The sequence below is a fragment of the Bos indicus genome, chromosome 8, assembly GCF_029378745.1.
Source record: "Bos indicus isolate NIAB-ARS_2022 breed Sahiwal x Tharparkar chromosome 8, NIAB-ARS_B.indTharparkar_mat_pri_1.0, whole genome shotgun sequence".
Taxonomy (NCBI): Eukaryota; Metazoa; Chordata; class Mammalia; order Artiodactyla; family Bovidae; genus Bos; species Bos indicus.
The window spans coordinates 79,197,036-79,223,627 of record NC_091767.1 but is presented as its reverse complement, the minus strand read 5'-3'; the positions used below and the strand labels follow the sequence as shown (position 1 = coordinate 79,223,627).

The 26,592-nt window shown below is 36.8% G+C and overlaps 1 protein-coding gene across 5 annotated transcripts in view; it reads right to left on the bottom strand.

The window, feature by feature from the left end:
* Positions 1-134: 134 nt before the first annotated feature.
* NAA35 (N-alpha-acetyltransferase 35, NatC auxiliary subunit) overlaps positions 135-26,592 on the bottom strand; it is a 93,804-nt gene continuing 67,346 nt past the window's right edge. For all 5 annotated transcript variants that reach the window (XM_019966509.2, XM_019966507.2, XM_070795062.1 and 2 more), the window contains 9 exons: positions 22,203-22,269; positions 20,219-20,317; positions 19,458-19,636; positions 12,213-12,349; positions 11,155-11,222; positions 10,173-10,313; positions 9,654-9,776; positions 7,046-7,126; positions 135-6,253 (listed from right to left, as the gene is read on the bottom strand). In XM_019966509.2, coding sequence (XP_019822068.1) covers positions 6,194-6,253; positions 7,046-7,126; positions 9,654-9,776; positions 10,173-10,313; positions 11,155-11,222; positions 12,213-12,349; positions 19,458-19,636; positions 20,219-20,317; positions 22,203-22,269 — 955 coding nt within the window. In that variant the 3' untranslated portion in view covers positions 135-6,193. The remainder of the gene's footprint in view (positions 6,254-7,045; positions 7,127-9,653; positions 9,777-10,172; positions 10,314-11,154; positions 11,223-12,212; positions 12,350-19,457; positions 19,637-20,218; positions 20,318-22,202; positions 22,270-26,592) is intronic.

Below are 26,592 nucleotides of genomic sequence, written 5' to 3'. Positions count from 1 at the left end.
ATAACAGAACTTGAAATGGTGGAAGAGAATTGTAATTTCACAGTCTTTTAAGGTCCAGGGGGGAACTGGTCTATTCTCATTATGTATTTTAGCTTAAAAGATTATACAGTAATCTTTATTAATAATAACAATAATTACTCATTAATAGAAATGGTAATCTTTATTAATGATTATAGATTAAGGATAGTTTATAGGACACTCAGCCCACTAACACTTGCCTTTGAAATGAGTTTGAAATATACAAGTTTCCATTAATTCTAAGTTATACTAATATTTGGTTCACATTGTCATTTTAGATTTTGAAAATATTAGTATTAGAAAGTTGAGGAAATGGCTTATCTTGTGTATTTAAATGTTTATGTTCTATTTCAGCTCAGAGGGCAACACTTTCTTAAGGGTACTAACTAGGCCACTGTTCTTAACTGATCTGTAAGGTTCTGGTAATGTGCACACTGACGGATTTCTCAAAAGTAGGTCTCTTCCCATGCACTGTGCTTGTTGATGTGCCTGTGAAACTCATCTCTGGGAAGGAGACATGACTTGAAACATTCTCATTTGTAAACTATATATAAACTTAATGACTTTTTTTTTTTTATAAACCAAGACCTTGAGACAAATACCTGCTTTTTTTTTATTTTTTAAATCCTTACTCCTTAGAAGAAAACTAAATGTTCTAAAGTAGAATAAAAATCCTGAGTTGAGTGACACAGGCTTACACTTCATATCCCTACAGAGATTCTAATATTGCCAGGGGTGCTTGGTAAATTTGACTAAAGTTCAAATAAAGACTGAGTGATCAGAGATGTGGCCCTAGGCAACCTGATTTTTCATATAACTGAAGTTTTGCCCTTTAGAACGTTCATAAACAGATTTAGGTGGACAAATGCATTTTTAGAATGAGTGTTAATAGACATGTAAGAATGAGGATGAAAACTCAGGCTTTAAGAAGTAAGCCAGAGTCTTTGTGGAGCAGCTCCTGATGTTAGAGCTTGGTTTTTACTAATTTGGCTCTCTTAAAGTAGTACAGTGACAGTGGAACTTCAGTATGATGTAACATGTGTGCCTTTATCCAGAACTCAAACCTTCACCTGAATGTCTTAACTCACATCAAAAAAGCAGCCACATTATTATTTCACATCTGAATTATCATTTAAAAGAGTAATTCTGTGACCTTAACCACCAGTCTACAGCTGCCAGTTTTTTCCCTGTGAAGGACAATTCTGCTATAACATCCTTGCTCTGGCTTTTTGAGATGGGTTCTTTCAAAAGTTATTCTGGAAGTCAACGGATGACAAATCTCTTATCAAAACAAAGCACCACACTTTACTTTAAGCTTGGCTTAAAGGTTTGGCCTAAAATGTTTGAATTCTACACAGACGGTTGCAGATACTGCATCTTTACCTTATCAGTAGTTTAGAAATTCAGAGTGTTGCATAATAACTTTATGTGGTCCTCCAAAAGCTGATACATTCTTTTTAAATGGAAAGAATAGAAAGCATTGTTAGCAGAGGACTACAGAAAAAATTCTAAGTGAATGCAACCAGTTTCTTCGTCTGATACAAACTGTTTAGGGGCAAGGCTACCAGACTCCAACTTACCACCTCCTGGTTCCTACTTCAAAACTCCCCTGGCACTCTTAGTGTCCTGTGTTCTCACCATTAAGTGTCTCAAATTGAGCCTTCCTACTGCTCTGGAGGCCTTGATTTTAACCTTCATTCAGTTTTCCAACTAACTGCCTCCAGGATGTCTTTTATATTTTTAAAAGATCCACATCCCATTAACTGAGTGAACAGTTCTGCAAAAGATGAAGGTGTTTTTCTCAAGTTTATACTATAGCTGGGAAGATTTAAAAAAATTAACTACAACTGAAAATGCTAAAAAGTTGGCTTATAGCTCAACATTCAGAAAACTAAGATCATAGCATCCGGTCCCATCACTTCATGGCAAATAGATGGGGAAACAGTGAAAACAGTGACAGACTTTATTTTGGGGGGCTCCAAAATCACTGCAGATGGTGATTGCAGCCATGAAATTAAAAGACGCTTGCTCTGTGGAAGAAAAGCTGTGACCAACCTAGACAGCATATTAAAAAGCAGAGAGATTACTTTGTCAGCAAAGGTCCATCTAGTCAGGGTTATGAATTTTCCAGTGGTCATGTATGGATTTGAGAGTTGGACTATAAAGAAAGCTGAGAGCCGAGGAATTGATGCTTTTGAACTGTGGTGTTGGAGGAGACTCTTCAGAGTCCCTTGGACTGCAAGGAGATCCAAATAGTCCATCCTAAAGGAGATCAGCCCTGGGTGTTCATTGGAAGGACTGATGTTGAAGCTGAAACTCCAATATTTGGCCACCTGATGCAAAGAGCTGACTCATTTGAAAAGACCCTGATGCTGGGAAAGATTGAGGGCAGGAGAAGGGGATGACAGAGGATGAGATGGTTGGGTGGCATCACCTACTCAATGGACATGAGTCTGGGTAAACTCCGGGAGTTGGTGATGGACAGGGAGGCCTGGCGTTCTGCAGTTCATGGGGTCGCAAAGAATTGGACACGACTGAGCTACTGAACTGAAAATGCTAAGCACTTTTAAATGGTTTGGCCTAAACGAGGAGATACAGGAGCATTCTCTGAAGATCTAATGTTTCAGAAACTTGAAAGATAAAGAGAAGCTGTCCAAGAGAAGAGGTTGGCTGGTCAGAGGAAAAGCAAAATAAGATGCAGCTTGAGGCGCCCAGGGACAGGGCAGAAATGAAGTGGCCAAACCAGGTATCACTTAGTGAAGACTATCATTAACCAGAGAATAGTTGATCTTTTATGATCATACCAGCTCCTCCAAGAACAGGGTGGGGTAAGGATAAATGTGGAGAAATCAGTTCTAAAGAATGATTCCATTATTTCACACCCCACTCACTAACACTTCAATGTACTGATTCTGCCCTACCTCTTCAAGAAGGTTCTTACTATTGTTGCCAGCAACCTGTCAGATCCAGTGGGCCCATTTTGGTCCTTATCTTAGGCCTATTAGCTGTATGTGGCCCTGCATTGCCTATTTTCTGGCTAAATCTTTTCATGGCCAGAGAAAAACTCTCCTACACTTTTCTAAACGGGTGGCTTTTTTGACCAGTAATTAAGGTGACTTCTTAGAAGGCCAGAGTCTTACGAAACGAGTGACAGAAACTTGGTCAGAGGGTGGCGTGGCATGATTTTAAGGCGCTCACTTTTCTTTCATCTCCTACCTGCTCCTTTCTCCCACCTCTGCCCTGGTCCACTCTTAGAATTTGGTTATCCTGACTCTTCTTGGGACCAATCTCAGACTCTTCTCTTCTACATGTTCCCTGAGCAATTGCAACCCCCAGCTGCTGCTGCTACTAAGTCGCTTCAGTCGTGTCCGACTCTGTGCGACCCCATAGATGGCAGCCCACCAGGCTCCTCCATCCGTGGGATTTTCCAGGCAGGAATACTGGAGTGGGGTGTCATTGCCTTCTCCGGCAGCCCCCAGTGCAGGCCTCAGTTTACAGTTCATTTCTGCAGCCACTTAGTCTTCAGTTCATGTCTACCCAAGAATGCTGCTTTCAGCTCCACACCAAACTACTCGCCACTTGCACTAGGATGTTTTTCAAAGACAGCTCAAGAAGGCATTTTCTGGTGGTCCTGTGGTTAGGATTCCATACTTCCACTGCCAGGGGCCTGAGTTTAATCCCCTGTCAGGGAACTATGACCTTGCAAGCTGCACCGCCCGAAAGAAAAAACGACATCTTAACATCTAAAACAAACTTTATCCCTGAACCTTGTCTCCTGTTTTGCCTATATAAGCAAACAGCACCACACCCATCTAGTTGCAAAGCCCTAAAACCTATGAATCATCACCCTTGATTCCACAAACTCACCCAAGTCCTGTACCTCTTATCTTTTGATTCCATTCATCTCTTCCCTCTGCCACTACCTTAAGACCAACCGTCATTTCTTCTCACCTCACAAGCTTCCCTGCCTACAGCTTTTTGAACCAGTAATCATGAGCAAGCGGATCTGATTTGATCCTGCTGTTTACCTGATTCAAATGTTCCAGCAGTATCCACCAACATCAGTCAACAGTCTCCCCTTACTTCCAGCTCCTCTCTAGTTCCTTATCCTGCTCCTATACTTTAGTCAACTGCCACATTCTCACCACAGGCCTGTGCCCATCTGTGTCCCCGTCAAGGGACTCAGCTAGTGCCCATCGTTAACCTTTGGGACCTGGATGAGATGGTGACTTTCTCCATAAATCATGTGAGGTGGGTCTCCTCCACCAGCACACTGCATTTTCCCTAGAGCATGATAAAGACTTGTTGGTTTTTCTGCATTCTTATGGTTGTTAGATCTGTGAGAGGAGAGGCAGTCTTATTTCCCCCATCATTTTTTTTTTTTTTTTGCACCTTGTATGGTACATAGATTTCCAAAAAGTTCGAAAAAAGGCAACTTTCAGCTTTTCTGATTAGAAACCTGCAGCTGAAACTTAGGAACACTCTTTGCTCTTAGGGAGAAGAGCCACTCCTGAAAAAACAGCCTTAGGTACTCTTAATTAGGCAGAACCCTTGCTCAATAACCTATATGTACATTTTCAGATGACCTAATTAGACATCAGTTTAAAAATGCCAGCACACCCTCTTAATCCATGGTTCCTGTTGGCACTGATCCACATTCTTATAGCTCACCTCAGGCTCTTGGCTGTCTGCCAGATGTTGCTGCCTCATTTAGCCTCTTTGCGTTTTGAATTCTTTCTTCTGTTGCCTGTCTACCATTTTTCTTGTTTAAAGTAATCAGAAATTACCAGCCAGAAACTGTTTTCTTTCTCAGAAAACTATCCAAATAGAAGGCAACAGATATATTCTTTATCTCTTTATAGCTCATTTCTTTTGTACAGACTACTGTTTTTTTTTAAAGACTTCTGGATTCTGAGATTTCAATGTCTACTGGCTGTTCCTGGATAACACGTTTATCACCACTCTTGGTAAAAGAGAGCCTGTCTGCTTCAGGAGCTGAGAAGAGAGGAGTCACGAATATTCTTACTCTACAGTCGTCGGCTCTACTATAGTAAGCAAGATTTATGCAGGTTAGCTGCTTTAAGATATTTCCAGAAATAAAGTTTCAATAAGACATCTGCAAGAAAGGTGTCAAATAAGAATTCAGATACTTGAAACTCAGAACCCTTTTAACCATAAAGGAAATACAAAACACTTGCTGGTTTTAAGCCAAGCCAAAGGCTCAGTGTAACTCCTGCTAACAATACTGTCTTGTTAATAGTAGGACCAAAGGAAAGGCCCCCAGAGATCACAGCAATATGGCACAGAACAGCAGAGCAGATGGGGGCGGAATGAGCAGCAAAGGAAGAAGGCTGGGGCCACTGGCACTGGACACTTACAGGTACAGGTGAATTTAAGTCAATCTGCAGAGCCAGAGGATGCTGGGAAGGCCCCACTTGAAAATGTTTCATGGGTTAAACTAAGTAAGTGGTAATAAAAAGCAGCATGTCATGTTTAAACCTAACCCTATAATATCACTAGCAAACATGATGTGTAATCTTTTTTAAAAAAGTGCCAAAAGTAACAGTTAAAAGGATTAAAAAAAATTCTGACAAAAAAAAATGCTGGTATATAGTTTAAGATACTGTGACACACAAAATCACAATCCCTGCGTGACTTAGTATCCCTATATAGCTAGGAGGTCCCCCCAAACCTCCCTTAAGTGTATTTAGCCCAAATCCCATGTGAGTGTTTACTAAATCCCTTGATTTTAAACTTTTGTTTGAACTGCTCAAATATTAAGAGTAAACACCTTCAATTCTTAGCACGTATCCACAAAGTGCTATTTTTCATCTCCAATAGTGCATTTTTTTGTCAAGAAATTTATTAACCTTTACAAACACTATTTTCACTCATAAAAAATGATTTATGATTAAATCTGTAATAAAACCAAATAACATTCATCAATGCATTCGATAAGACTAGTTTCATCCATGGAACATAATAAACCACTTTAAAACAGCAGTTTTCATTCACGTCATATAAGGCTATCAAATTAAAAGTATTCCTTATAATGGGTTGTTATCCAAGAAATCCATTTCACTTCACGTTATATGGTAAGACTGACAGATAGATCCTCTAAGAACAGAATCTGAAAGTAGACTCCACCCTTTTGGTCACCTTTTCAGTCTTTCTCTCAAACAAGTTTCACAACAGGAAAATATTTGTGAGCAGAGAAATCAAATTCAGGAGGAACCTGTGAAAACAAAGTCAATGTATCTTATACATATTTAGACAGTAAACAAAGACTTTTAATTTTAGACTCTTGTGTTTTTAGAAACAAGGAACAGAAAATGATTTAGCTTATCTCTGCATCTGTGAAGGTGATTAGAAAACATGCTGACCAATGGTTTTCTATTTTTAGAGAATACTTAATGAAAACAGACTTAAATTACAGGAAAAGGTCATGGGTCAGTGCGTTCTTTTAGTCCTATGGTAGCTGCTACTTCTGAGCAATGAAATGAGTCACTGGTAAAGCAGAGGCGGTAAGAAAGAGGGATAACAGAAAAGCAGTGGGAGCAAACAAATAGAGGTATGTATTATATAATGGACAGATGCCACCAGAAATGGCTCAATGGTTGGCCTCTTACTTCTGCACCGAATGTTGATACAGCACCAATGAAACACCAACCAAGGGAGGCTTACAAAATCTTCCATCTCCCGAGCCATTAAAGTATTTATTTATTGAAGCATTCACTTTTCTAAAAGTGGATGACTTTTTAAATAACTCCCATAAATTGGTTTTCACACATTTTCTTTTGTTACCTCAAATCATTCAGTAATTTAGGTGGAAGGGCAGAGCAAACTTTAGAGATTTTAAGTCAACAAAATCTGTAAGTTTCAAGGCAAAATGGCAAGTTCCAATTTATTTTCTGCCACTGAATCCCTTTTAGAATCATCTTTGTGGGCATTCTGACTTTTTTGTAATATTTATTCATCTTACTAAAAAAAATGAAGTTTATAACAATTGAATAACAATATATTTTACCTTGGATTCCTTTTTGTGTCCTCCTGCCAATAACTTCATAACCACAAAGTTGGGTTTGGCAACCTTTAAAATTCTATTGACCTAAATAATGAACAACATTAAGCTATCAAAACATAAAATTCATAGTCAAAATATATTGACTTATAGATACCAATAGGAATGTGGCACAAAATAAGTGTCAGTATTTTATTAAAATGAAAGCAATTTCAAAATATGAGTACCACCATGTATCTTTTAGTAACAAAGAACTCCAGTTTACTATCATGAAAACTTGAAAGGACTACTGTATCTTGTTTTCATTAAAACAAAAAAGCATTATATCGTGAAGTCCTGTAAAGACAGTACAACATGTTCAGGGCACAGAATCTAGAGTTAAGCCGTCTAGTTTCAAAGTCCACTTTTGCCACTTACTAGCTGTGAAACCGGAGAAGGCAACGGCACCCCACTCCAGGACTCTTGCCTGGAAAACCCCATGGACGGAGGAGCCTGGTGGGCTGCAGTCCATGGGGTCGCTAAGAGTCGGACGCGACTGAGCGACTTCACTTTTCACTTTCATGCATTGGAGGAAATGGCAACCCACTCCAGTGTCCTTGCCTGGAGAATCCCAGGGACGGGGGAGCCTGGTGGGCTGCCGTCTCTGGGGTCGCACAGAGTCGGACATGACTGAAGTGACTTAGCAGCAGCAGCTATGAAACCTCTGCAAGTTTTCTAACCTCTCTGTTCTCAGTTCCTTCATTTGTAAAAACGGGGATATAATTTACCTATCCCACAAAGATTTGTGAGGACTGAGTTAACACGTATTATGAACTGAAACTCACGCCTAGCAGGCAGAAAGTGTCCTTTAACTGGTATTTCTGACAACCATTTGTCCAAAACGTTTCACCTGAAAATATGAAACAATGGAATGGAATACTCACTTCTCTTTAAGAGGGAGTAATGGGCAACTTGAAGAAAAAAAAAATTGCCTGCTTCTTACTGACCTCACTTGACACATCACCTCAAGTTCAGGAACTGCTGCCCCTCAGCTCCATATCACATACCCACTCACCTACATAACTACTCCATTTGGGCATCCAAAAGCCATGTTCAAAACTGAGCTCCTGACCTTCCCAGCCCTGCCTCCCAACGAGTTCCATCCACAGTCTTCCCCTTACAACTCAATCCAAACAGATGGTGCTCAGGCCAAAAACCTCAAAACCACCCTTGACTCCTATTTTTCTCTTAACTCCACCTCCAATCCATCAGTCAATCCCACTGGCTAGACCTTAAAATGCAATCACTTCTGGTCCACTGGCACTACCATCTTTCACCTGGATCACAGCCATGGCCTCTAACTGGCTCTGGATTCTATCCTTGGTTTCACCAGTCTATTTTACCAACACAGTGGCCAGCATGGTGATCCTTTAGAACAAAAGTCAGATCTGGTCACATTAAAACTCTCCAACAGCTCAACCCTGTGTTCACCTCACTCCAGCACACAGCCGTGGGCTGTTATTCAAATACTCCAGGCACACTCCTTTACATACCTTTACACGTATGGATCCCTCTGCCTAGAAGGCACCATTCCTGGGTGGTCATATGACTTGCTTCTCTACCTTCTTCCAAGATTTGCTCAGAGGCCAACTTATTTAAAAATGTCTAATCCCTTCCACTATACCTCCGGGAGCATTCACTATCTCTATTCTCAGAAGAAAAATCTCTTTTAAGGTTTTTCTTCATAGTACTTCTGATCTTCTAATAGACTATTTTACTGCCTGCCCCCCCCACCTCCCATAGAAAGGTCCAGATTTCTGTTCCCTGCCCCGCCCCCTGCTAGAATATACCAGACTACTTAGGACAGTACACACTCGACAATATCTGTATATTCATCACTTCCCACATGTACACAAGTATCTGTAAGGTAAATCCCAAGAAGCAGAATTTCGGGGACTAGGCACCTGTGATTTTCGACAGATTGCTAAAATACCTTTCATGGAGGCTGTATCAAGATATACCCCCCAAAATGGTCAGTGTGTTACAGGTAACTCTCATTTACAGAATAAATACATTTCAATAAAATTAGGCTATATAGTAAATTAATGAAACTCATAAGAGGCTGAAACAATATTTTGTATTTTGCAAGTTCTAAGCTCTGTAGAATGATACTCAAAATAGTCTTCAAAACAATAGGCTTTATTTTAAATGGTCAAATAGAATAAGGTTGTTTTTACTTCCTGTGATAACTGACCAGATCATTTTTTAGATTTAAGATTTATATAATTATATTTTAATAAACTATAAAATTTTTTAAATTTAATGTTAACATTACTGAGCTGTAGATCAATCTGGGTCTTATTTCTATTCTTTCAGCTTTATGGTTCTAAGTCTTAATTTCTCTTTGCACTGATTTCTAAATTTACACAAAGGAGATATTTGTATCACTTCTTTTATCATATAATTTTAAGTCTGACAAGGTTAGGTTAGCAAAGTGACTGAAATCCTTAGCAGAAACATGACAGTCTTCATTTATTAATACTGTAAGTTCATTTTATAATTAAACTGTTATCCAGTAGTAAGTGATGTACTTCCTGACAAACTTCCTGTAGAATAACCGTGACTGCAGTTTTACCTCATGGTCTGGGTTTGGGATATTTTCCAGTATCATTTTTGCCTGCTGAAAGTGCTTACTAGCTGCCACATACAGTTCTGGAGACTGAGGAGGAGGGCTATATTTATTGAGGTCAGACATTTCCTAAAAAGAAAGAAATACTATTATTTAAAATATGTTTAATGTGAAAAAACTCTAAAATACCTTTTTAAATTAAAGAATTCTACACTGATTATCCATTCACATATGGACACTAATGCAAACACTCTGCATGTCCTGGTTTTTTCCTATTCAGTTTTTAACCTTTATATACCATACTTCATATTATTCTCATATTTAAATAACTGTTAATATGATGAGTATACCCAACAAAGTCAAATAATATTCATACTATTTAAAACTGCTATTTCATCCCTTTATCTCACTGGTCCAATAACAGTTTCACTTGACTATTTCAGCAAAATGGCTAGGTACAAATAGCACATCTCCAAGAGGGTCTAAGACTAAATATTTTGCGATTATTCTAAGCAGCAGGTTCACCTTGAACTGCAGATAGTGCACTGGTGGTGGTGTCATTACACTGTTGAATGGAGCAAATCTGTGCTCATATCGAACTTGTTCACTATCAAGCTCAAACTTGGGTTTTCGTACTTTGCCATCCATGTCAAAAGCTACCATGGTCTACAGTACAAAGAGAGAGAGAGAAAGATGATAACAGTATGAAAATGTGAACATCTTCATTAACAGAGAGCAGAAAATAAAAAACAGCTATTTATACACAGTTAATCAAAACAAGGCCCAGAAATCAAAAACAGGAAGAGAAAAAACTAGCTTTAATATTCATTTTTATATTCTGCACCATCTTTTATATGAAAAATGTTCATGTTCCAGTGTCTAATATTTTAATTTCCCCAGTGAAATTGTACCACATGCATATTCTTCTTAAGGCTCTTGTAACAGCTTTGAAAACTTCAAGTAAAAGCTCCTGAAGAAAAAGTAATATATCATCTCTATAAGAAAAGCACTGATCCTGTTTTCCAAACAGAATTCCATGTTCTATTTTATGTATTTTAGTATGTTTCCTCGACTTACTATCTCCTGAAAATGTCTGCTTTGCTTAAATTAAGCCTTTCATTATGGAGCTTGCCCCTTTCCTAACTAACATACTTCTAAAAAACTCTGGAACCCATCTCTTCCAAGAAACCTTTTCTGATCATCAATCAGAAGTAAACGCTTCCCTCTCTTAGTATCTATGCCACATATATGTCATCTGGTCTAACATTAACTAGGCACTTGAGACAAGGATCACATCAGATTAGACTTGGTATCTCGCAATGCACCTAGTACAAGACATCTGACATATGACAAATGTTCAGTATTTGTTAAATTAATAAAACCACTGGACTTGGATAAAAGGTCATTTTTAAGCAGACAGTTAGTAAAAATGAAGGTTAAATTAGAACCTAGAATCACAGGAGAGTTCATTTTAGTTTAATAATAAAATAGCAATGTAGCAACTTACTTTAAACATTCCAGCACACATGTTCTGATATGCCTGGCTCATTGTGATCTCTCGGCTCAATGGGCGAACTATAATTAGAAAGAAAATTATCCAAATTCTTTTCCCTCCTCCTCTTGCATTATTGCAGAAGAAATCTAAATTAATTCTATCTTGTTTACCAAATTAAAATATTAAAAAGTTTGTTCCCACAGGCTAAATTTTACGGCTCAAATCTACAAATAATAAAATAGAGCTAAGGTTAGACAGTAATTGGGTTCCCCAAACTGTAAGATTTCTCAAGTCACAATACAGAGACAATTTCTTATTACAGGAAAGCCATGAGTACAGTCATTTAATGACCCACACTCAATTTGAATCTGAAGGGAACACAAAGCACTATTTTGTAATGACTGTAGTCTATCTGTGCCGGCCCATGAGTGATTAATAGGGTAGTCCCCTGGAAACATTTCTTTCTTCTCATGGTCCTTGGGCAGTGTATGATCATCTTTTTGTTTGACTGTTAATAGCACCACTCCAGATTTCCTTCCTTCCTGAGCTGTCAGCCTTCTGTCAAGAGAGTATCACAAGTCTCCTGCTGTCTTGTTCCTCATCTTATTCCATGTGGTTACTACTTCTTGTCTTTTGACACATGACATAGGAAAGAAGTAAAAGAAAAGCAAGGAAAGACACCAAAAGGATTCTACCACTAATACTGTGACTCAGGTTCTACCCCAGTATCTTCTGAAGAGAAGATGAGTGAGTGAGTGAGTGAGTGAAATTTGCTCAGCTGTGTCTGACTCTGAGACCCCATTGATTGTAGCCTGCCAGGCTCTTCTGTCCATAGAATTCCCGGCCAGAATACTGAAATGGGTGGCCATTCCCTTCTCCAGGAGATCTTTCCAACCCAGGGATTGAACCCAGGTCTTCCGCACTGCAGGCGGATTCTTTACCAGCTGAGCCACCGGGGAAGAGAAGATGGTGAAAATAAAAATATAATGACTAATTCATCCATTATTTGATGAAATTAAAGTACATTCCAGTGTTACTTATTTCTTAAGTTTAAAAATAATTCCCATCACCTTTCTTCTTTTTTTTTGTTTTTTTACTACTACGGCCTTTCTGCTGCTCTTCCATTATCCTTTCCTCTGCCATCTGAGAGCCATCGGCACGACTTAATGTCGACATCAACCAGGCATAAAGAAATTCAGAGAGATACCTTAATGGAAAGAAAATGTTAGTTAATGATACATGTCTAAATGAGAGCCTGGTCAACACATGCACTAGTACTAATAAAGAGATATTTTTTTAAATAATGTTTTAAAAGTTTTTTGTTTTAAAACAAGATTATTCAAATAGATAATTGATAGGTTAGATCTTTAAAAAATGACCATTACAAATAATTAATTTTCCCTATCCTGTTGCCATACAATATGGAAATCTTCTTGTCGCCACACAATATGGAAAATATACTACAATGATATGAGTTTTACAACTTTTCAAAAGATTTCTGGAGGGGATACAAATCAGGGGTATAGGATAACAGATACAAACTACTATACATAAAATAACCAACAAGGATTTACTGTATAGCACAGGGAATTACACTTATTATCATGTAATGACCTATAATTAAATATAATCTGCAAAAGTACTGAATCATTATGCTATACACTTGAAACTAACACAATACTGTAAATCAACTATACTTTAATTAAAAAAGACTTCTTGGTAATTGCATGTATCAGTAAATCAAATCAATGTCCAGCAAATTGTTTTTACTGTATCAATATAGGTCACATTTCACCTAAACCCATTAAGGAATTTCTTATTTTCTTATTAATTACAAAAGGAAACAAATACAGAACAAAAATTACATGCATTAGACAGAATGATTCTAAAACATTAAAAACATGCAAGCATATAATTTACTTGAGTTTATTCAATAAAGAAATGTGAGACAGATTTATCTCACCAGGTACTAAATTCTTGTAAGTTTAAAATGGCAAATAATACTTTCTCTTAGGCCAGAAAAATAGTTCAAATCTAGGATATAAATATATATTCCTTGAATAAAATTAAGGACCACTACTATATTAAATGAAAATCAAAGATTTGTAAGAAATTTCACGATCAAGTTGGTATGACACATTCTGAAAATTTCTCAAACAGTTAGAAGGCAGGTTATACTATTAAAACATGTTAAAAAAGAACATTTTAAAGCAAAGGAAGAGAACTCCCTGGCAGTCTGGTGGTTAGGACTTGGGTGCTTTTACTGCATGGCCCGTGTTCAATCCCTGGTGAGGGAACTAAAATTCCGCAAGTCATATAGCACAGCCAGAAAAAAAAAAGCAAAACAAATGAAAAGATACACCTGGAATGACTTAGGCACTTTATTTTAATGCTAAACTGAGCACTATGCCTCCTGGCACCTAAAGCAAACCAAGAAATCTGAGTAGAAAAAGTATATAGAAAGTACAATTCTATCTGATTAGAAAAAGTATGTTTTATGTGGAGAGAAAAGAATTCCTGGCAATGAATTTAAGAAAAGCACTTATTATAAAATCCTTGTAAAAAATAAAAATGAATTTTTCCCCCATCACACTATAAAATGAGGATTTGTAACCTACCTTAACTCAAAGAGATGATTTCTATAGAGAACTAATGCTCCCTTCTACCTTCTGACTACCTAACCCAAGGACAGATGAGTAAAGGGGAGAGCTGGCATAATTCAGGCCTTTCATTTATCAGATCTATCAACAAGCTTTTTACTAACTGCTTTATCAAAATTAATCTACAATTTTATCTAAAGAGAGTCAAAGAGCTAATATTCTATACCAGTTCTCAACTGTGATCTCAGGACCAGCAGCAGTCTCACCAGCAAAGCAGTTATAAATGCGAATGACTTGGCGGGGGGTGGGGTGGGGTCCCTACCCTAGGCCTACTAAACCAGGAACGCCAGAACACAGCCCAACAAGTTGCTTTCCGAGTGATTATGATGCATGCTAAATTTAAGAATTATTTTTTTTTTAAACTGATTTTTAGGGTCCACATGCTTTAGGGATCACATTCAGAAAGATCAACAATATATATTTTATAAAAATGCTGGAGCCCAATCTGTAATACTAAAATTAAACAAAAGTTAAAACTAACATCAAAGTAGACCAGGATACTTACAAGCAGAAATAAAATTTCTTTTGTTAGCAAGAAATGAATCTGTTCAAATATACAGGTAAATTTTATTCAAGTATTTATCTGAATATAATTCATCTGCCAATTCTTTGTGTCAAAGAGCATATAAAAATTGTATTCTGAGCAATCAAGAGCACAAAAGCTTCCAATCAGCTGCCTCAAACAACAAAACTTGAGCACAATCCTCTACAAAATGCCTTATTTGAACAGGAGTGTCCAATATGAATTAATGGAAAAAAAAAATCCTAAGTAGCTATAACACCTGTTGGTAAGAGCTGTTACCTACATAAATGTTGGAGAATATACAAAATAATATTTTTCTCACGTAACTACATTGATGCTCCAATTCATTTTCATAACCAAGAATTACCTGCTAAGAGCCTTAGCAACCATGACAACAAAACCATCTTAATGGTTATGCTGTTCAGCCGCTAAGTCATGTCTGACTCTGTGTGACCCTATGGACTACAGCACACCAGGCTTCCTTCCCTGTCCTTCACTATCTCCCACAGTTTGCTTAAACACCTGTCCATTGAGTCAGTGATGCTATCTAACCATGTCATCCTCCATCACCTCTTTTTCCTCCTGCTCTCCATCTTTCCCAGCATCAGGGTCTTTCCAATGAGTCAGCTCTTGGCATCAAGTGGCCAAAATACTGAAGCTTCAGTTTCCGTATCAATCCTTCCACTAAATATTCCAGGTTGATTTCCTTTAGGATTGACTGGATTTATCTCCTTGCAGTCCAAGGGATTCTCAAGAGTCTTTCCCAGCATCGTTCACTTGTGATCTGCGTTCTTTATGGATGTCCAACTCTGAGATTCATATGTGACTACTGGAAAAACCATAGCTTTGACTATACGGACTTTGTTGGCAAAGTGATGTCTCTGCTATTTAATATGTTGTCTAGGTTTGTCGTAGCTTTCCTTCCAAGGAGAAAGCATCTTCAAATTTCATGGCTGCAGTCACCATCCTCAGTTGAGTCTGGAGCCCAGGAAAATAAAATCTGTCCCTGTTTTCACGTTTTCCCCTTCTTTAGCCATGAAGTAACAGGACCAGATGCCATGATCTTCGTTTTTTGAATGTTGAGTTTTAAGGCAGCTTTTTCACTCTCCTTTTTCACCTTCATCAAGAGGCTCCTTAGTTCCTCTTCACTTTTTGCCATTAGAGTGGTATCATCTGCAGACACTTCTCCCAGCAATCTTAATTCCAGCTTGTGATTCATCCAGCCTGGCATTTCACTTGATTCACTCTGCATATAAATTATAGCAGGGTGACAGTATACAGTCTTGACATTCTCCTTTTCCAATTTTGAATCAGTCCATTGTTCCTTGTCTGGTTCTAATTGTTGCTTTTTGACTGCATACGGGGTTCTCAGGAGACAGGTAAGGTAGTCTGGTAGTCCCGCCTGTTTAAGAATTTTCCAGTTTGTTGTGATTCACACAATCAAAGGCTTTAGCATAATGAATGAAGCAGAGTAGTTGTTTTTCTGGAATTCCTTTGCTTTTTCCATCACCCAACGAATCTTGGCAATTTGGTCTTTGGTGCTGCTACCTCTTCAAAATCTAGCTTGTACATTCAAAGTTCTCAGTTCAGGTACTGCTGAAGCCTGGCTTGAAGGATTTGAGCATCATCTTGCTAGCATGTGAAATGAGTGCAATTGTATGGTAGTCTGAACGTTCTCTGGCATTGCCCTTCTTTGGGATTGAAAGAACAATTCTTTTCTAGTCCTTTGGCCACTGCTAAGCTTTCCAAATTTGCTAACACTGAATGAGGCACTTGAACAGCAATATCTTTTAGAATTTTAAAAAGATTATCTGGAATTTTATTACCTCCAGCAGCTTTGTTTGTAGTAATGCTTCCTAAGGCCCACGTGATTTCACAGTCCAGGATATCTGGCTCTAGGTGAGTGACCACATTATCATGCTTATCTAGGTCATTAAGATCTTTTTTGGTATAGTTCTTCCATATATTCTTGCCACCTCTTAGTGTCTTCTGCTTCTGTTAAGTTACTTACTGTGTCTGACCTTTACTATGCCCATCTTTGCATGAAACGTCCCCTTGATATCTCCAATTTTCTTGAAAAGATCCCTAATCTTTTCCACTCTATTGTTTTCCTTTATTTCTTTGCATTGGTCACTTAGGAAGGCTTTCTTATCTCTCCTTGCTACTCTCTGGAAATTTGTATTCATCTGGGTATGTCTTTCTCTTTTGCTTTTCACTTCTCTTCTTTCCTCAGCTATTTGTAGTATCCTCAGACAATCACTCTGCCTTCTTACATTTCTTTTTCTTTGGGATGGTTTTGGTCACCACCTACTGTACAATGCTATGAACCACCATCCACAGTTCTTCAGGCACTCTGTTGACCAGATCTAATTCCCTGAATCTATTTGTTACCTCCACTGTATAATCATAAAGCACCAATTCAGGTCATACCTGAATGGTCTAGTGGTTTTCCCTACTTTCTTCAATTTAAGTCTGAATTTTGTAATAAGCAGCTCATGATGATCTTCGCCCCAGTCAGCTACAGGTCTTGTTTTTGTTGACTGTATAGAGCTTTCTAATCTTCAGCTGCTAAGAATATAGTCAATCTGATTTCAGTACTATCTGGTGATGTTCATGTGTATCTCTTGTGTTGTTGGAAGAGGGTGTTTCCTATGAGCAGCGTGTTCTCTTGACAAAACTGTTAGCCTTTGCCCTGCTTCATTTGTACTCCAAAGCCAAAACTGCCTCTTACTCCAGTTATCTCGACTTCCTACTGTTGCATTCCAATGTCCTATATGAAAAGGACATTTATCTATCTATAATGGAATTAGTTCTACAAGGTCTTGTAGGTTTTTATAGAATTGTTCAATTTTAGCTTCTTTGGCATTAGTGGTTGGGGCATAGACTTGGATTACTGTGATGCTGAATGGTTTGCCTTGGAAATGAACTGAAATCATCCTGTCATTTTTGAGACTGCACCCAAGTACTCTATTTTGGACTCTTTTATTGACTGTGAGGGCTACTCCAATTCTTCCAAGGGGTTCTTGCCCATAGTAGTAGATATAATGGTCCTCTGAATTAAACTCATCCATTCCCATCCATTTTAGTTTACTGATCTCTAAGATGTCGATGTTCACTCTTGCCATCTCCTGCATGACCACATCCAATTACTTTAATTCATGGACCTAACATTCCTGGTTCCTATGCAATATTGTTCTTTACAGCACTGGAATTACTTTCCGATGCTGAAACAATGCTCAGTTGTGGATGTGCGGGTGGTGAAAAGTAAAGTTCAATGCTGCTGTTGTTCATTTGGTGAGTTGTGTCCAACTCTTTGAGACGCAGCACACCAGGCTACTCTGTCCTTCACTATCTCACGGAGTTTGCTCAAACTCATGTCCATTGATTTGGTGATGCTATACAACCATCTCATTCTCTGTTGTCCCCTTCTTCTCTTTCCCTCAGTCTTTCCCAGTATCAAAGTTTTCCAGTGAGTCAGCTTTTCTCATCAGGGGGCAAAGCACTGGAGCTTTAGTTTCAGCATCAGTCCTTCCAATGAATATTCAGGGTTGATTTCCTTTAGGATTGACTGGATTTATCTCCCTGCAGTCCAAGGGATTCTCAAGAGTCTTTCCCAACACCACAGTTCGAAAGCATCAATTCTTCAGCTCTTCAGCCTTCTTTATGGTCCAACTCTCATATCTGTACATGACTACTGGAAAAACCATAACTTTGATTCTATACACCTCTGTCAGCAAAGAGATGTCTCTGCTTTTTAATATGCTGTCTAGATTTGTCATAGCTTTTTTTACAAGAAACAAGCATCTTTTAATTTTTTGGCTGCGGTCACCATCCTCAGTGATTTTAGAGCCCAAGAAAGAAAAGTGCCACTGTTTCCATTTTCCCCATCTCTAATCCATCAAGTGATGGGACCAGATCGCAAGATCTTCATTTTTCTAATGTTGAATTTTAAGCCAGGTTTTTCACTCTCCTTTTTCACCCTCATCAAGAGGCTCTTTAGTTCCTCCTCCACTTTCTGTCATTATGGTGGTATCATCTGCATATCTGAGATTATTGATATCTCTCGGCCACCTGGATTCCAGCTTGTAATTTATCCAGTCTGGCATTTCGCTTGATGTACTCTGCAAACAGTTAAATAAACAGGGTGACAATATACAGCCTTGATGTATTCCTTCTCCAATTTGGAACCAGTCTATTGTTCCATGTCCAGTTCTAACTGTTGCTTCTTGACCTGCACACAGGTTTCTCAGGAGGCAGGTATGGTATTCCCATCTCTAACATGGATGCTGTTAATGGTGTGGAAAATAATTATTTTCCTGCCTCCACAGCAGTGACTTCAGGGAATACACAATATTTTAAATTTTAAGTTAAATAATTTAAAAATGAATGAAAAGAATAACTATAATTAGATCTAATAATATACTAAACTTAGCTGTGATGGGTAACAATAGGTCATTTCTATTTTAAATTATAACTAAATTACTATATTTTGCTAGACTAAAAAAAGATGCAAGATAGCTGAATTCATTTTAGATCTCAATTTTCTTACTTTATTCTGTGGCAGGTTTTTCATGTCTAAAATATTCTCAAGCATCCTCTTACTAGATATATCTCAGCCCCAAGTGAAAGTAAAGAACTACTCTGCTGAAGATTACCTCTTATAAACTTCTTCAAAGCTACTGAGACAAATCCTCAGGGCGAGTTTGCAACAGTTATACTCCCAATGATAATCTTAGCCATAATTTCTTCTCAGAAGGAAGATCTGGTTCATATTTTGAACTTTAATTTATTTAAGTACATTCCACAGCTAGTACCTAGCGTCACTGATGTCAGGGCAAAATGTATGTTAATTTCTCTCTTTGGAAACAGATAAAAGTTCATTAATCAATTTACTTTTATTAGTAATTTTAAAATAACATTTCAAATGGCATAAAAAATGTATTTGTACACTATTAAGACAAGATTTTTAAGATGATCTGGCTCTAATTTTCAATAGATATTCTTCAATTGTCCCACAAGTAAAATTCAAATACAGTAAATTTAAAAAACCTCTAAAATTACACTCTACAGATACTCTCACAGATCTTATCTATCCCACCCACCATCAATTTTAACTCCAATCATTCTCTTACCAATATATGTAATAATACTCGTGCATGCTGTAGAGCTCCAATTCGAAGCCACTTAGGAGATACTGTATCATAATTCGAAGGTTATGGTAAAGGACCCAGGTACCTAAACAGGCCAAATGCTGCCTGTGGGGCTCCTGTTTCAACAGCATAGTATGAAGGGCTGCATCAACCTTCTCTGCCTATCACAACAAAATGTCATTAATATCAATTTGTTAAGGTAATAAAAGAATTACAAAAAATGTAACAGCTAAAAATAGCACATAAGCAGATAATGTAACTCTCACCATTTAAAGAATTCATACTTTCAAATGCACCTTTGGTTAGACCTACATTCAAACCTTTCATTTCTGAAAGGATAATATTTATCTAAACACTTCCTAGATTAAAAAGACTTTACAGTATAAAAATAACTGGCTTCAGATCTTTAGTTACATTATCAGTGTTGCTATTGCGCACATTTAAATGAAGACTAATATATTTTTATTACAATGTAAACTTACTCTAATTATATCTATAGCTCTACACCTATTTTATAATTCATTGATTATAAAATAATAATTTAAGATGTTTTTGATTTAGATTACTGTTCTATTTCTTTCTGTAAACATTTCTTTGGTGTATGTAACTGTTACATTTCAATGGAAAAGAAAATTCACCATATTAAAAAATTAAGTAGTCAAATTATTGTTCTAAAGAATTTTTTCTGAAAATCTAGTCAAGGTTGCTTATTTCAGAAGGGAGGGCTTCTTTTTGGCTCTTACCTCATCCTGCAAGGTAGCAAATTCCTCAAGAATATGACCGAGTTTATCTCTCTGCCGAGCCCTGTTATGTCCATGGATCTGAATAAGACTACAGAATGGCTGTAATACACAATACGATTGTTAACTGTATTTGTTAACAGTATAATTTGTTAACTGTCAATATGAAATCTGCTGATACTAAAGAAAATTCACATTCCAAATTTTCAAAATCAGGTTTAAGGGAAAAAATGTTGTATATAAGAATAATGCCTATGCGTACTTATTACAAAGGTGTTTCTTTTAAAGGAACTCAATACTAGAAATTATTAATAGCCAGAGGAAAGTGGTTGTTTACAAAACTTGCTCCCCTATGGCAAAAATAATTTCTTCAATCTTTAGATATTTTTCCACATATTCAAGAGCAGTTTCTTTTCTGCTTATTTCAAGCTAAAAGCTACTGTTCAAGCCAGACACTTCTGTGTGCTGCTTTAAATATACCAGAATGCCTAATAATTAGGTAATGGCTAAAACCCAGAAAACCACAGTACAGAACTGCCCACAATGCAGGAAACCTGTATTCAATCCCTGGGTTGAGAAGATCCCTTGGAGGAGGGAATGGCAATCCACTGCAGTATTCTTGCCTGGAGAATTCCATGGACAGACAAGCCTTGTGGGCTACAGTTCATGGGGTCGCAAAGAGTCAGACACGATTGTATGACCAATACTTGTTCACTAAGGTTCTTTATCACTGTTTTTATCTATTCGGTATTCTCATATAAAATACTATAACAGTTTATGAATCAGACAACAGACAGGAATGCTCTGATTTAAGAAATATGCATTTTAAGATTCTCTAAGGATAGTAATGATTTTACATTTGTATACTTCGACAGCTATCATCTCATTTAATCAATAAGTAGCCTATAAGAGGTATCAAAGCAGTATTAATATTTCAGTTTTTAAAGATTGGCAAGTTTATAAAAAAGTAAAGGGATCTGCCTGATAATGATAAAATGGTAGTTAATAAAAATAAAATCTGGTCTTTTATTGATTTTCCTTGCATCGTACCATGCTGTCTTATCCCACTTCCTCCTTACACACAAACACACATTTGGTAAATAGAATTGGGCAAAAAAGATCTATAAAAAGCTTATAATTAAGAATTATTTATAATGAATTTGATCAACTATGAAGCTTTAATTTTTTTCAAGTTATTTGAGATTTGAAAAAAGTTCACAATCTCATCTAAAATTAATAATTTTAATTTTACTATAGTCCTGCTCCTGGGTAGTTCAGCTGGTAAAGAATCCCTCTGCAATGCAGGAGACCTTGGTCTGATTCCTGGGTGCGAAGATTCCCTGTAGAAGGGAGAGGCTACCCACTCCAGTATTCTTGGGCTTCGTTGGTAGCTTAGACAGTAAAGCACAGGCCTGCAATGCGGGAGACCTGGGTTCCATCCCTGGATTGGGAAGATCCCCTGGAGGAGGGCATGGCAACCTGCTCCAGTGTTCTTGCCTGGAGAAACCCCATGTACAGAAGAGCCTGATGGGCTACAGCCCATGGGTCCCAAAGAGTTGGGCACATCTGAGCGACTAAGCACAGTACATAATCCTGCTCATTAAAGCAGTATAAACATAAACGCCTGGGGATGTTACCCATATTCGTTATTTATAAGGTCAAAAGTAATAAGAGTTTTTATGTCCTTTTTCAAAAAAAAAAGTAAACTCTTTTTAGATGGGGGTCATAGCTAATTCTGTTTCTGTTGTCCACAAGGGTATGGTGAGAGGGCATCAGAAGGTGCCTTGGTATCTAACAATCTCGCAGGAAGACTACAGGTTATGAAGCTATCCGCTTGAGTTTAAGAAGAGACAACAATTTCCTACTTATTCAGGGAAAATGAATAAGAAATATTAGATGAAAAAACAGCACAAATTAATGCTACTGAAGATTCTGCATGCCACAATTTTTAAGTATCCACCACAATGATCCAAACTGTAGCTCTTACCCGAACACAGTGAGTAACAAAAGAGTCAATACAGTCCTTAGCCTGGTGATTATTATATAGGCAGCACCTGTAAGATAATATAATACTCTTGTTATTGAAATTAAACTTATTTGGCCTACAAAAAGCACTGTAGGTGCTACCAACACATAGGGAAGGTGGAAAAATGAGAAAATGGACACAAATAAATCATGAAGTTGAAGAGTGCTAGCATTAAATTAGGAAGTATTTCACTATTTGTTATCCACATAATAAATGTACAATATTTCCAATTCCTTTAGTTCTGTACTTGGACAATTAAGTGCTGGATCCAATAAGATCAACAAAGAGGGAAAATTCTAAAGCTCTACTTTTTCTAATCCTACTCTAATATTCGTTATTTTCCTACAGGTGGTACCCTTGTGAACTGTACTTACAATAGTAATTATTTAAAAAATACTGTATAGAATCTGATTGTTTTTAAGATATACCTACATTTCCAATCACTGGCTAAAATCATCACCTAGACATCCTGCCAGCACCTTATTGTCTATCCTCACAAACCAGTGTCCTTGTGGTGCTCCTTCTCTTGGTTAAAAGCATCACTCAACTGAGAAAGGCTTTCCTAGTCTTGGAGGATCTGTTACCTGCCTGGCCCTGGAGAAAATACAAGAGCTGAAGAGATGGAAAGTGTTTTTTTCCCCCTTTTCCTGAGGTAGGACAGGAGCCTTTGCTCCTAAGGAGATAGGAAGAAGTAAACACTTTTCTTGGTGCACAGAAAGGAGTTGACAATTTGCTATTCCTAAGTGTTTGCCATAACTGAGTAATCTGACCAGAACCTCAGAATAAAACAGAATCATGATCATGTGATAGAAAATGACAGAGCAGGCAGCAGCCAGAAGAAAGAAAAGGCAGGACACCTGAAACAGGTGGCAGCAAAAGAGAAGTGCTGGAAGATCCAAGGTAAGAAAATTGCTTAAGATGACAAAAATAAAGCACTTTAAAAAAGGGGACTTTCTGGATCTGAAAATTAGGATTTTTCAAGTTAAAAAAGTTAGTATGTGAAAGGATGCTCACAATAGCCTTGAGGATCAAGAGAATAACTTTCTTACAACACAGCAAAAATAGAGAGATGTCATGAGGAATACAGAGGAAAAAAATCTACAAGACAGAGTATGCAAAAGAGCTCTTTTAAAAGAAAGAACAAGAAACAGATGACTACCTTGTAATAAACTCTGCTATACACACAGTTGATTCTCAGTATTTGTGTTAATTATGTTCTATGAACTTGTTGTGGATGCTGAAATAGAGAATACTGAAACACTGCTGTTAGGATAAAATACAGGATTAGGTTCCTCCAGCCTCTGGTCCCAAGGTTTTAATCAAGTGATCAATGTTTAACATTGGTTTATGTGTGTTTCTTTTTAAAGACACTATATAGAAAGTACACTGCTGACTGATTAGCAAAGAACTTACGCCTGAGCAAATCTTATTTAACACACAATCTTTCTGTAAGGCACACCATAGCCTTCTTGTGCCAGGAACACTAAACAGCATATCACTGCAACTCAGAGGCCATGAAACTACAAAATCACCAACAAAAAGCATAAAAACAGGGGCAAATAGAGTTTACATTGTAACGCACAAGAAGGTGGACAGTTGTCTTGTTTGACTTCAGTGTTGCGTGACTTGAATACTTTGCTACTTTGGACATGTCCATGGAGATGGCAAGAGCAGAGTGAGTAATGATGTAAAGGTTAACAAATATATTCTAGCAAGTAGGCATATTAATAAATATAGAATCTGCAAATAATGAGGATCATACTGTATAATTAAATCTAAATGGACAATGGTAAGCGTGACAATGTGGAATCTACGTGTTAAAGATTAAATAGAGAAGACAAAACGCAAATTAAGATGTAGACACTTACTTCACATATATTTTATTGTCAAAAATTAAAAAGTCTGATAATGCCTAGACTATGGGGTACCTGGAATTCTTATACACTGTTGGCTGGCATACACAATTCATTGAATTATTTTTGAAAGCAATTTCACAAAACTAGTAAAGCTGAATATGCATTTGCCTATGATAATCAATTAATTTTATTTTTTATGTGCAAAAGGAGTCATAATTCAAAGATGTTTACTACAGCACTGATTTCAATGGTGATAAATTAGAAATAAGGTAAATTTTCAACTGCAGAGAATCAACAAAATAAACTTCAGTGCAAAGTATGGATTTTAACAAATAAAATTTGTTGGATAAACTTGGTCAATTTCAACATTCTAATGTTGAAGGAAAAAGTCATGTTGCAAAAGGATATATATATATATCTATATCTATACAGACATACACACTGTGACAAAGTTCATGTGAAGTTTAAAACCATAAACTAAGCTGATGTTATTTATGGACACATATATTTGGGTAAAGTGTACAAGTATTCATAAAAGTGAGACACATAAACTGTAATGTAGTGGTCACCTCTAGGACCAGAGTAAAGAAAGCATGGGGTGGGGGAGGGGAATTTGAAATTATAGTCATCAGTTCTCAATGTAGAATAGGTTTCCCTGGTGAGATGCTTTTGAGGGGAACACAAGGTTAAAACTACTTTCATAATAATATTAACATGTTATTTGCCAAAAGCACTCATTCTCTCATAAGTGTACAATGGCTTTTCCGGAGGCTACATGGCAAGCAGTACTACAACAGACTGAAAACAGAAGCAGGTTAAAATAATTCAGTTAATATTCTACTAAGACAGACCTGAAAGATACTTGCAAAAATGTAAAACAATTCCACTTTTTTCATTAATTTTAATTAAAAAGTTATTTCCCATAAAATATTTGTCTATATGTGATTTATAAATGTTATGGATGTTTATTAACATGTAATGAGTTTACTGTTTTTCAAAAAGAATAAACATTTTTAAAGTATTGTTTTAGTTTCTAAAATAATAGGTATCAATAAATAGGATCCATATAAAAGCTATTTGTGTCCTTAAACTCTTTTAAGAATGTAAAGACAAAAAACAGTTGAGAACTGCTACCTTACCCGTATCTCTAGTAAATGAATCCATTAAAATTAGCTTGCTCCTTGATGCCTAAAGCTCAGCCTTACTCCTGAGACCTTGCAGTTATTGTTTACTATCAGGAAGCTTCATCCTCTGATTTTGTGTAGCTCATTCTCAGTATATTCACATATATCACCACTTCCAAGAGGCTTTTCACAACCATCCCATTTATGAGAACCATCTCATTTTTTATCTTTCTATACAGTACTTATGACCTGACATTATATATTTGCTCACAATTTAGTCTTTCCCATTAGAAGGTAAGCTCCTTGTCACCAGCTGTGTCCTTTTCTCTAGAACGCAGAAAGGTGTCTGACAACATTAGATACCAAATAAGGGAATTAATAAAATTTACTACTTCATATACTGTGTTTTTATGAGTGTAATTATGTATCAGTAATTCATACATTGGGTGTAATATATGAGTAATTCATACATTGAGTAATACATTGAGTGTTTATGAAATACTTAATTTTACCAATGACCTTATCAGTAATGGAATTTATAAAAACAAAATTAATAAAAACTTTGCTTAAAATGGATGGTGGTACAGGTGTCTGTCAATTCATATTCTGAATGTATGATACATTTAATCACAGAAATTTAAAAATAATTTTTAATGATCTCTATATGCAGAGCACACCATATTACATATTGAAAATTCTAAAGATCCTACAAAAAAAAACAAAACCTGTTAGAACTAACACAAGAATTCCGTAAAGTTGCAGGATACAAACTCAATATACAAAACTGTCACACTGAACTATCAGAAAGAGAAACTAAGAAAATGATTCCATTTACAGTAGCATCAAATAGAGTAAAATATCTAGGAATAAATTCAACCAAGGAGGTGAAAGACTTGCACACTGAAAGCTATAAGATATTGATAAAAGACACTGAAGAAGATACAAATAAATGGAAAGATATTCTAGGCACATGAACTGGAAGAATTAATAGTTAAAATAGCCAAACTACTTAAAGTGATCTACAGATTCAACGTAATTCTTATCAAAATTCAAGCAGCATTTTACACATTTTGATGTTACAAAAGATTAAGGAAAAAATTTTCAATGTCTATCACAAAGGATTAACCTTTCATAATACACAAGGATTTGTTACAAACTTTCTGAAAAAGTAAACCATTTAATAAAAGTCCATGGGTAAAGGATAAAAGAAAGACAATTCACAGAAAAACCATTCCAAATGTCCAATGAACATCATATTAAGTGCTCAAATTAAACTGACAATGAGATATCACTTCTCATTGACACACACTGGAAAAAATTAAAGAATGATAACACCTACTACTGCTGGTCAAGATAAAGGAAAATTGTACT